Below are 11,950 nucleotides of genomic sequence, written 5' to 3' on the forward strand. Positions count from 1 at the left end.
TCTCCTCTTCTGCAAGGTGGTCTTAGAAGCGTCCAGAGCCGTTTAAAATCTCTGCTTTCCAGCCTTACTCTTTCCCCAGCAGGAGACTCCAGAGGAAATTCTGTCTCCTTGGGAACCATTGTTTCAATAGTCTGTTAGCCAAAGGGAGGGGCACAAGTGGCTCTTCAGAATATCGTAATTTCTGTCAGAAACCTCATAGAAACTTTGAGGTCACAGACAGAACTGGTAGTCCCCACACTACATCCTTTTGACCCACTGGAAAGTTTTTTTAACAGAAATTTTAAAAGGCTAGGTAGGGAAAACAAAGGGAGTGCCAAAATCTAATTTGAGCAAGGCTTCCCTGACGGCTGACAATTGGCCAGTCTAGGAATATACCTTAAGGGCGGAGGAGAGGAACTAGTACATCTGGCTCACAACCTACTGCCCCGGGCCGCCCCCCCCCCCCCAGCTCCAAGCATCCTCACCTGCAGGGAGGTAACTGAGTGGCGACTCCGTTCTGCCTCCTTCCCCATTTCACACTCACAAGCCTACATGTGAGCCTTGTGGACACATGTCCCAGGAGGCTCAGGACACACAAAAAGTCTCAGTTGAAAGTGGCTGGGATTAAGGTGGTACTGTGCCTAGGGGACCGAGGGCTGACAACAGGAGAGCAAAAGCCAGTAAGTGATGGGGCTTGGCTAATTTCTTGAGCTTAGAGAAAGTTCCCAAGGCAAGGAAGGATTGTTCTTTCTCCAAGTACAAGCCATCACGCTTTTGGCTCATTGTTTGAGGTTAAATCGTATTCACTAAAGAAGGTCGATCCTAGCCCACTGGCAGGAGAAATAAGGCCAACTTACAGGTCCCACCAATGGCTGAAGTTTCCTCTACTTGGAACAGAAATCTCTCAGACCTGAACTTGCTCCTACTACACGGTTAATCCATAGCATCTACCTGGAATGCCTCGACGAACCTAATCGCTAGAGTCAAGTCCTCACTATCTAGCTTACTAAATGATGCATCCTCCGTTTCTATCTCAGGAAACAAGGAGCCCACGTAATACTTCCTATAGCACCAGAAGCACACCAAGACGTCCGCCGAAGCAGCGCGCCGGCGCGCAGTCACCGCCCCTTTGGGACGTGGCCTGACGTCAGCGGAGGCGTAGCGAGGGGCGGAGCGGCAGCCGGCTTGGGGCGGTACCGAGCTGGGTCACGTAGCTCAGGTCCCTTGGTTTGGGTCACACCGCGCTTTGCACCGTCCTCCGGTCCGGTCCTCGCTCGCAGTCTCGCCGCCACCATGCCTATGTTCATCGTGAACACCAATGTTCCCCGCGCCTCCGTGCCAGAGGGGTTTCTCTCCGAGCTCACCCAGCAGCTGGCGCAGGCCACCGGCAAGCCGGCACAGGTTTGCAGGGAGGACCCAGGAAGAGAGTAGGGTGGGGTGGGCCGGTGTGAGGAGGAACGGAGCTGGGAGCCAAGGCGGGGTGGCGGGTGGCGCTCTCTGGAAGAGCTGTGGCCCTGTAGTCAAGTCTTTCAGGCGGGCTAACCGCGTGTCTTCCGTCCCTCCCGACTCGCCGCCCCTCCCCCCCCAGTACATCGCAGTGCACGTGGTCCCCGACCAGCTCATGACTTTTAGCGGCACGACCGACCCCTGCGCCCTCTGCAGCCTGCACAGCATCGGCAAGATCGGTGGCGCCCAGAACCGCAACTACAGCAAGCTGCTGTGCGGCCTGCTGTCCGATCGCTTGCGCATCAGCCCGGACCGGGGCGAGGGGGGGGGGGGGGAGGGCGGGGAGGGAGGGGCGCTGGGAGGTCGGCAGCGAGGGGGTGGTCCAGAGGGCACCGGCTCGCTGCACGCTCTCCGAGACCCGCATGCTTCGCTGAGCCAGGGTTTTCGTTCTCTCAGGGTCTACATCAACTATTACGACATGAACGCAGCCAACGTGGGCTGGAACGGTTCCACCTTCGCTTGAGTCCTGGCTTCACTTACCTGCACCGCTGTTCTTCGAGCCTTGTTGCACGCAGCGTTCTGTGTTTATCCACCCGTAGCGATGCCCACCTTCCGGTGGGGAGAAATAAATGGTTTAGGAGACCACGGTTGCCTCTGCTTCTGCTTCCTTGGCTTTCGGAAGAATTGGGTGCAGGGCGAGGACCTTGAATGGAAGCCCAGGCTGGGAACGTGGGATGGTGTGTGTGTGTGTGTGTGTGTGTGTGTGTGTGTGTGTGTGTGTGATGGCTTGAAGTTGGCCAGTTTGGCCCTCTCTAAACCAGTCGAGTGGTTTAGATGTTCTTTGTTTTGGTCTCACCTATAGGACCTTACGTCTAAAAGAGGCCGACTTAATCACCTGGTCAGGAGTTGTATCAGCGCTTCCCAAGCAGTTATTGCACCCTGAACTAGGTTCTTCACTCTGGGTGGGAATCCTGAATCGTATCCTTACCACAGTGGCAAATGGAGACGGTAGCAAGCTTTCACGGGAGGGGAGTTGCTTGAACAGAAGGGTAGGGATTAAATTAATAGTGCTCCAGCTGGGCCTGGACCTTTCTCAGCCCTGTCTTCCTCCCCAAGAATCACAGTGCTAAGCCACGTGGTTCAGTTTGGTGATCTGGACAACTTGGTGGGAGAGGTAGCCAGGATACAAAGTACTCCCCGGGCCACACAGCCCACTTCTCCAACCCTTTGCCTGTGCTCTGCTCAAGCAGAGCTGTTGTGTCACCCTGACCTCCCCCACCCCCCCCACCCCCCCCCGTCTCTGAAGGTGGGGGGGGTGTACCTGCCATCTATTTATGTTGGGAGGTAAAAGATGCTGGCCCTCAGGGCATGTCCATAAACAAAATCATTGGCCAAAGGCCCAATGTGATTTAGATCTGACCTGGGGTCATTCCTACCAAGCCCGGGGACCCTTGTGGATGGGACTGGACCAAAACCCTGTTTGGACCATGAGCCATGAGGCCTACTTCTGCTAACTAAGGAACTCCTCACTGTTCCTGGTGTGAGGGCTGGCCTTCCAGCTAGGGAGGCCCAACCCACTAGCTGGAAAATCACCGCACTCCAGCTGAGGTTATAGTCTGTGTCAGGGCTGGCTTGAGTCATTGCTAAAGGAAGACTGGCCAGGCAGTGGTGGCTGGCCCATGCCCTTAATCCCAGCACTCAGGAAGCAGAAGCAGGTGGATCTCTTGAGCTCCAGGACAGCCTGGTCTACAGAGAGAGTTCCAGGGCAGCTAAGATTGCAGAGAGAAACCTTGTCTAGGAAAAAAAAATGTAGCCTGGACCATGCTGCTCTTCCATAGATAAAAGTCTATGACAACAGCTTCCACAGAGAGGGACTCTGGATGCATGCACCCCATTCCTCAGCTTTAGGAAAGGTGGCATCTTGCCTCAGAGGACTTCTGTTGGTCCCGTATCTGTTAAGACCCTTGCTCTTTAGCCTCTTGTCAAGGTAAGAACATTGTAGATGAAATACAAAAAATTTTAAAGACTCCCAAGGAATTCACATTTGCTTTTGGAATGGGGGGGGGGGAGCTGCATGAGAACCCCCTGCATGAGAACAGGAGCCCCTTACTCGACTCCTGACTGGAGCGAGGAGCTTGCCTGTTTGAGCCTGACAACTGTGACAGAGGCCTCCCTGTGTGTGCAGAGAGACCTGATTGCCTAGTGTGGGTACATCTAGAGTCCTTACTGGGGATGGCTGCCGGTCCTCTGTACTTCATCATTCGTGGAGTATACACTAAACACCCATCAGCCCAGACTTGAAACCAAATAAGTTATGGATGGGTATCTTCCCAACCACCCAGGCCCTAGAGGCACCTATCCCAGTAAATCCACGCCCATTCCAACTGGCATCCTTTGCAGCCTTGGCAGTACCTGCCTAGGCTATGCACCCTGGGACAGCTTGCTAATCTCTTGTGCTTCTTGGGTTTGTTTTGGGGAGTCCTGACCTGGAAAGAAGGGAAAGCTCCCTACCACACACACACACACACACACACACACACACACACACACATCACCACCACCCCGCCCCCAGCCCCAGCACTAGATCAGGACAGAAGTAGTGACAGGAGGGGTGGTGTTAGCTCACTAGATTAAATGTGGGAATAGAACCCCCTTTCTCAGCTCAGAGCCACTCCTTATTGCTTCAGGCCAGATGTCCGCGGAGGCTCCCAAAGGAACTCTTCCTAGCTTACTGGAACCCTTGAGGGGACCACTGGCTTCCTTCCATCTCATTCTGCATTCATGAAGGCACCTCATGACTGCCTGCATGAGAGGAGGCATGCTTTTGCTGCAGCCAAAGGAGCCATTTGGGGCTGCTCTCTTGAATCTGGGTACCTCTTATGGGGCACCTTCGCCTCAGCCAGGTCCTTTGTCACATCCCTTTAGCTCCACCATACCATTAACTGGAAGACTCCCATTTGATGCTGAGCCTTACCCAAATCCCTGAGTCCCAACTCAGAACCTCTTACTTCTGCTGAACTCTTGCCATACCTGGCCCCACTGCCTCACCGGCATGCTCAGGCAAGACTCCCCCTTTCTGCTCTACACAGAGACAGGAAGGGCTCAGGCCTCCATTGACTCTAGTCCAACTCCCTCATTTCACAGATGAGGACACTGACCCTGAGGTATCTGGCAGTGTCACTGCTGTCTCCCAGGGCAGAGTCATGGACTTGCTTCATTTCCCCAGCGAGGGCTCTGGCCTAAGGGCCCTTAAGAGAGCCTAGAGTTAAGGTCTCGGAGGCAAGCGTCTGGCCTGAGGGCCACATATGAGTCTAAAATTGAGGTCTCTGTGGCAGAGGAGGCAAGCTGAACACCTGCTGTGTGAGTGTGGGGGCTTGGAGGGGATCACATGAATCAGAAGAGCCACCCTCCCCCACAAAAAGAAGCCTCAATGTTTACGGCTCTGTAACCAGTGGGAGCATCTACAAAGTGGTCACACCTTGGTACACAAGAAAACAATGGAACAGGGGCCTATGGCTTCAGCCCTCCATCGTATTTCTTGGTCAGCCTTATATGTTGCAGGAGGAAGCTACTGTACTGTGTTTCCCCTCCCTGACCCCCAGTCACTCGTGGCCAGCCCTACTCTCTCCAAAGCGTGATCCTTCACTACCCACTGAATGAGGCCGGTTCCTTCTCAAAACCAAGGCCCCTAACTCAGTCATCTTTCCAAGGGTCAGCTAAGTGACATGTCCAATGATACCTCAAACCTCCAGGTTGGATAGGTGAAGCTGGGCACAGAATGCCACCTGTTCTCCCAACATTGTCCCCTAGGGCCATGCCATCCTATGAGGTTATCAGCCTACATAATGATAACGGCACCACCCGAGCCCATGGTCACTGTTTGCCACAGTTGGCCAGCTTTGACAAACCTTGTACCTTCTCCGGTTCCCCACAGAGTTGCTCAGGTCCACTTCGTGTGTGCCCTTCTGGTGCAGAAGACACTCACAAATGCCTGTCTTGGCCCAAGCCTCTTAGATGGGTTGTGCCCAAGTGGATTTCCAGGGCTCCTCCCTATTCTGATCTTCTGGGCTGCTGCCCTGGTACCGATCAGGGCTTCTCCAGCCGTGCAGGCTCCCCCCCACAAGAAACTCCTTCTGACCCTGCCCTCCTATCAGGCACAACTGCATCTCAGAGATTCCCCACTGTCCCCTTTTCCAGGACCCTTGTCTTGGGGCCACCACCCCATCCTACCCCCAATCCTCACCAGTCAGTTCCCTCTGGGAGCCAGATCTCAGTGAGATTAAGATTATTTCCTTGCTTCTGCATCATCTTGGGCCTCAGTTTCCCCCATCTGTGAAATGAAGGAGTTCGCTATATAAATATATGCCTTTCTTCCGTATTCACCCAATCACAGAGATGGATCAGTACAGTTTACATTTGCAGGTGGCCTGTGCCTGTACTCAGGTCTTGATAAATTGTAAAACCCCTCCATTTGTGCCATGCCAGCCTCGATGTGCAGTCGGAGATGAGGGGTGTGGTGGGCTGGACATCTTAGAGAGCTTCACGTGATCAGGCGTTAGGCTGATGCAGTGGACAGAGGCCTTGGAACACAGGTCTGAAATGACTCTGCCAGGAGTCAACGTACCTCACTGGCCCCAAGCAGAAGCCACTCTCTGAAGCTAGCAGGTGACCTGATAAGTTTGAGTCACTGTCTTCAGAGCAGTAGATTAAAAATAGAGCGGGTGGTTCTTCCAAAGCAGCGTTTTACTTGAGAGGGCTTAGTAATGTTCCAGAGGTTTTCGTTTGCTTTGACTTGAACTGGACACTCAGGTTCATAACCCACCACCTTAGTTTCTCTGCATTCTAAAAGAAGTCTAGGAACCCAACTGGTGAAGGAAAATGGATTTATTTACAGTTTTGGTCAAATTAGTAAGAGGAAGAAGTTATTTGGGGTGTTTCCTTGGCTTCCTTGAATTACAGTTTCGTCTTCCGTAGTAAAAAGATGAGTCAAGGCCTAAAGTGGCTTTTGGAGGCAGGAGCAGCTGGAAGGCAGGTTACTGGGACTGTCAGACTTTCGGGGGTGGGGGTCCTCTCCTGGCTCTAGCTCAGACTCTTGACCTGGGAGCCATCTGGAGAAACCCTCGTTCCTTGGTTCCCTTCCTTGCATCTCTTGTGCCAGAGTTACAGTTCTAGGCCACAATGCTCCTCGAGTCCTCACTACCGTGGGCAGCCAAATGCTGTCCTCACACCCACCCCCTTCCTCTTCCAGTCTCAAGAAGCAGCGCAAAACTAGGCCCCAGACCTGTAGAACTGCCAGGGTGAGACGTTCCAGGACCAGGATAGGGACATGATGCAAACAGTTCCACCACTGGGCCTCACAGCACCCCTTAACCTCCACCCTTAACACCGAGGCTAGGGTGTTCAGTGTTCATGTACAAGAAGACAGGAATTGCCCTGGTCCCCAGTGCCCTCTACCAGGTGAGCATGGAGTCTGTACTCACAATCACTAATTTACCAGAACATTCTTAAACTCACTAACAGCCAGATTCCAGTAAGGCTCTAGACTGAAAAGCTACCAAGGAGATTCCATCTCTGTACTCCTATAAGCCTGTTTTTTTTTTTTTTAATGTATTTATATTTTTTTATTATCCTTTTGAGAGATCTAGGACTGTATTTTTGTCACTCACTTCAACTCCTCCTTGTTACTCCCCCAAATTCCATGGTCCTTTAGTTATTATTGTATACATACATGTGTATTATATACATATATATATATGTATATATATATGTATATATATATATATATATACTGTGTTATAGCTCTGAGGGGAAAGGTATCCTGGCACTTGAGAGCCAAGGATTACCACAAAGTCACCCCCCCCCCCACACACACACACAAACTCACAGAGATTGGAAAAAAACCCAGGCGGGTATCTGCCACTGCTTAGAAGAGAAGGAGCAGAGAACTGAGCAGAAGACAGGGTTTATAAAGCATTTGGGGGGTGTGGGGGTGGCGGGGCAGAGCTGTCCAGAGTGGGGATTGGTGGGATTACAAGTCCTGGGCTTGAGGGCTGTGTCTGGGTAATTAGACTGTTCTATGAGTGGAACAGTTCTTCCTTTTTTTTTTTTTTTTTTCTTTTTTCGAGACAGGGTTTCTCTGTGTAGCCCTGGCTGTCCTGGAACTCACTCTGTAGACCAGGCTGGCCTCGAACTCAGAAATCCGCCTGCCTCTGCCTCCCAAGTGCTGGGATTAAAGGCGTGCGCCACCACCGCCCAGCGAGTGGAACAGTTCTATGAGTCTGGCAGTTGGAAGTTCTCAGAGTATACATACATACATATATATATGTATATGTATGTGTATATATACTTATATGTGTATGTATATATGCATACATTTACAAAATGTGGACATATTTGTATCTATAAGTGTACACATTTATAAATACAACCTGATGCGTCCCTTCAGTGTCGCTCATATGTACGTGTGTTTAGGTTTGACCCTCACCTGGGATTGGATAATGTATGGGGTGGGGTGGGGTGGGGTGGGGTGGGGAGAGGAGTCATTTCTTCAGCACTTCCTTCTCATGTCAGCAGGTAATATGTTTAGGTGGTCCAAATTCGGTTGCCAAGGAGCTCCAGGCAAAAAGGTTCTCTTCTGCCACTTCCCTCCCGCCCCAGGGTGACCCTTCTCTCAGATCTCTCCAGAGAAGACTTAAGTCCGTGCACATCACGCATGTCCACTCAGCTCCAGCTTTCTCCATCACTTGACCAGAGTAACACCATCTTTTAGCCAGATGCTTAGCTCTCCTAGGCGCCCAGTTGCAGCACAATAGGCCATCCGTCCCATCACAGTGTTCCCTGATAACAAGGGCAGTGTGTACATAAAATGTATCTTCCTTCCCTCGTATGGTTTTTTTTTTTAAACTTTTATTTATTTATTATAAGTACACTATAGCTGTCTTCAGACACCCCACAAGAGGGCATCAGATCTCATTGCAGATGGTTGTGAGTCACCATGTGGTTGCTGGGATTTGAACTCATGACCTCTGGAAGAGCAGTCAGTGCTCTTAACCACTGAGCCATCTCACCAGCCCTCGTATGGTTTTTCTATCTTTGCCTTTTGTCTTCTCAGCGCCTCTAGTCAGCCACGTCTTATGCATCAACACTAGGGGGCGCTCTGAACCCCAGATCTCATTTTGCTCTGGGTGAGGACGATCACATTTAAAAATAGAAAATTAAAAAAAAATCTTAGAGTTCCGGTGCCCATGCCATTAGTAGTAATCTTATTTATTTTTGCCTTTTTTTTATTTTGCCAAGGTAGATTTGTCAGAATCTTTGATTTGCTGGGCCCTCATTATTTGGGGGTCAATTTTTTTTTTAACTTAAAAGTCTACTCTAGTGCCTGAAGATCGCTCTTTTTCCCCCATTGCAGGATAGGCCACAGTTGTGATTCAACCTAAAGACACCTTCGAGGCCAGGCCATTTTCAGCCTTTTCCCTTCACTATGTGTGAAACTCGTAAAACTGCTTACTCAGAGAGAGAGGCGCGCGCCTCTCTATAGGGCTCTACTCGCCTCTTAGAGGCAGTGGCCCAACTGGGTAAGGCATAAGAAGCCCTTCCATCATAATTTTGTTATTTGGGGGAACTTGCTTGTCACTCACAGCAAGAGGCTCTGGTCTTTTGGGGGAGAGGAGCGGTACCTATTCAGAGGGTGGCCAGACGTTTTTCTCATCATTTTTGAGGGTCCTTTCCCCTCTGGGTTGTATTTTGCCTTAAGAGTTTTTTCATCTGAACCTTGCCACGGCTGCGCGCACCTTTAACCCCAGCACTCCGAACGCAAAGGCAGAGGCAGAGGCAGGCAGGCGGATCTCTGTGTGAGTTCGAGGCCAGCCTGATTTACAGAGTGAGTTCCAGGACAGCCAGGTCAACACAGAGAAGCATCGTGAAAAAGAGTTCTCTTATCCATCCAAGGACCTAGGTCTTGGCTGATTGCAGATATTTTCTGAGATTGTCATCGGCCTTGTGGCTCTAGATTAGGGCTCTATGCCTGTACCACTCTGCAAGGCTCCTGTCAATCAAGGTTTCCCCGATCAACTCCATAAAGGACAAAAGCCCTCCTCCATCAGTTCACTTAGGACTGAAGATGATTTCTGTCTTGACGTTTTCTGGAATTCCTCACTGCTTGAGACATATGGTTTTATCATCTATCGTTACGGATGCCACCCAAACCCCTTGCCATCTGTTAAATTCTCATTTAAGTAGATAAACACTACTTTTATTCCAAATTAAGCCCTGCTTTTGAACTTAGATCTACTTCCAAACTTGCTAATGCTGTCCACTCCCCCCTCCTGTCCACTTGGGCTCACACTAGGTCAAGCTCGTTTGCCCCCAGCACTATGGTACCCTGGTCATGAAACACTGGGGAAGTTTTCTATCCCTCTTTTAGGGGCTTTTGAGCTCAGGTTTGTTTTTTTTTCTTACCCCACTCCACCCTACACCCTCTTCTCCACTGCCTCCTGCTGTCTTCATTTTCTCCCGTTGTGTTGCCCACCTCCACCCCATGTTGCTGAATGCCCACCCTTCTGGTCTAGTTTTCCTAAAGTGTGTCTGCCAACCCATGAGGGGCCTCAGCTGCGTCTCGTGTGAATGAAGCAGTCCGTCAGTGCTTGGCTGCCACAGGAAAAGAAGGCAGCTGTGATACATCCCAAAGCTGGCCTTGGGCTGAGACCTCCTTCCTGCCTTAGGGGTTGGCCCTCCCAGAACAGCAGGCCTTCTAACCTTCTGCTCTCTCATAGCTACATTGCCACCCCCACCGTGAGCATCAGCGGCCCTTGAAAGTCCCTATGGTAGGCCCAGCCCATCAACACTAATCCAAACAAAATGAACAAAACAGCTATGTAAAATCAGGGCTTCCACCCAGAAGGAACCTCGGTGGAAACTCCTTGGACGCCATCCAGGAATCCTTCATTCTGCAAGCAGGAGCTCTCCTGATTTTTGTTTTCCCTCTGAGAGTTCAGAGGAAAAGTGGTGTGATCCCACCCACCATCAGTCCGTTTTGTGTCCAGAGAGAAGCGAAAAGAGCACCGGAATTTCCATTCTTCACGCCTGCCCTCTCCCATCCTGCTTGTAAGACAGGTGGGTTCTGCTGCTGGATCTCAAGGGAAACAGCAGATAAGGGAGTGGACGATAAAGCTGTCAGGGAAAGGCGGGCAGCAAGATGCGCCTCTCCTCCAGGATCCTGAGGCTCAGAGCTGTCCAATAGTTTTCCTTACAGTTGTGTCCCTAAACAGCGGGTCTCCAAGCTTCCCTCAGGGACACGTGTCCCTGACATAGACAGAGAGGCAGATTGTTCCTTCAATCTAATGTAAAACCTTCACACAGGAAAGAGTTAAGCCTAATGCCTTTAACATGGGAGGCATGACTCTGCAGGGTCACACAACCCTCACCCTTGAGGGTGGTGATGCTTTTCTCCTCTGAATATACCCTACCACCTGCTGGAAACAGCATCATGTGGGAACAGGGAGTATGGACTTTGGAAGGGACTCCCTGTGGGTGCTAATTTCACTGTGTGTGACAACTCCTCTTGGCTTCCTTCCCGTTCTGACCCCATATTCCCAACCAGAATGGAGGCCACTGGGTCTATGACAGAAGCAGACTCTTCCTAATGGGGTGGAGCTTTGGGGAAGATTATGAAGGAATCTGCTAGCTCGCAGTGTGGTTCTGATGGTACTCAGGTGGGTGATGTTGTCCTAAGCATCCGATTACAAGAGCCCAAAGAGGAAAGGCTAGAGGAAGTAGCCATGGGCAAAAAAACATGGGTAACAGCTTTCTTCTGTCTGCTTTGTGGAGTCACCACAGACAGGCTTTCTTTTTAAAGCCTATAGTTGTATATTTTAAATAACTATGTATGGGTTTAAATATCTAAAATATAGGATACATATATATTAAAATGTATTTTTAAATCCTAAAAATACATAAGAGCCAGAGGACCAGGCAGGGTGAGCACATGTGTGTTTCAGACAAGCAAGACAAAGCGAGGTGACATACATTCACCTAAGCGCTTGCATATTTGCATATATTTGCATATATTTACATAAGGCAGAAATAGACATTTCCCAGAGTAAAATATGACTTCATGGGTACCATACCAAGTATGACATGATGCCTTGCATACGAGGAAGATAAAATGTGAAGAAGGGGGTGAAATAGAGGAAGAAGGAAGTATATAGATTGCCCTGCACTTAGTCTGAGATGTGAAAAGCTCTACAGGGAAAACTGACCCTGGAAGGTCATTACCAATTAAATAAGAGACCAATCCACTTGTGGATGGAAGGGAGTGTGGTGAGGGTAACAGCTTTCTTCTGTCTGCTCTGTGGAGTCACCACAGACACATTCAAAATGCCAAAAGTGTTTTGGTTTTTATTTTTTTTTTTTTGTTGTTGTTGTTTTGTTTTTTGTTTTTTTGTTGTTTTGTTTTGTTTTTTGTTTTTCGAGACAAAAGTCTCACTATGTAGCCTGGCTGGCCTGGGACTTGCTATGTTCCTCC

General features: G+C 50.1%; 1 protein-coding gene across 1 annotated transcript; it reads left to right on the top strand.

Moving 5' to 3' along the window:
- The first annotated feature begins 1,153 nt into the window (after nucleotides 1-1,153).
- On the top strand, nucleotides 1,154-2,070 carry Mif (macrophage migration inhibitory factor). The gene is made up of 3 exons (XM_028774004.1): nucleotides 1,154-1,380; nucleotides 1,568-1,740; nucleotides 1,882-2,070. The coding sequence occupies exons 1-3, from the start codon at nucleotides 1,273-1,275 to the stop codon at nucleotides 1,946-1,948; spliced, it is 348 nt and encodes a 115-aa protein (XP_028629837.1). The 5' UTR covers nucleotides 1,154-1,272; the 3' UTR covers nucleotides 1,949-2,070.
- The last annotated feature ends 9,880 nt before the right edge of the window (nucleotides 2,071-11,950 follow it).

This window comes from Grammomys surdaster, unplaced genomic scaffold (assembly GCF_004785775.1).
Source record: "Grammomys surdaster isolate TR1022 unplaced genomic scaffold, NIH_TR_1.0 237, whole genome shotgun sequence".
Taxonomy (NCBI): Eukaryota; Metazoa; Chordata; class Mammalia; order Rodentia; family Muridae; genus Grammomys; species Grammomys surdaster.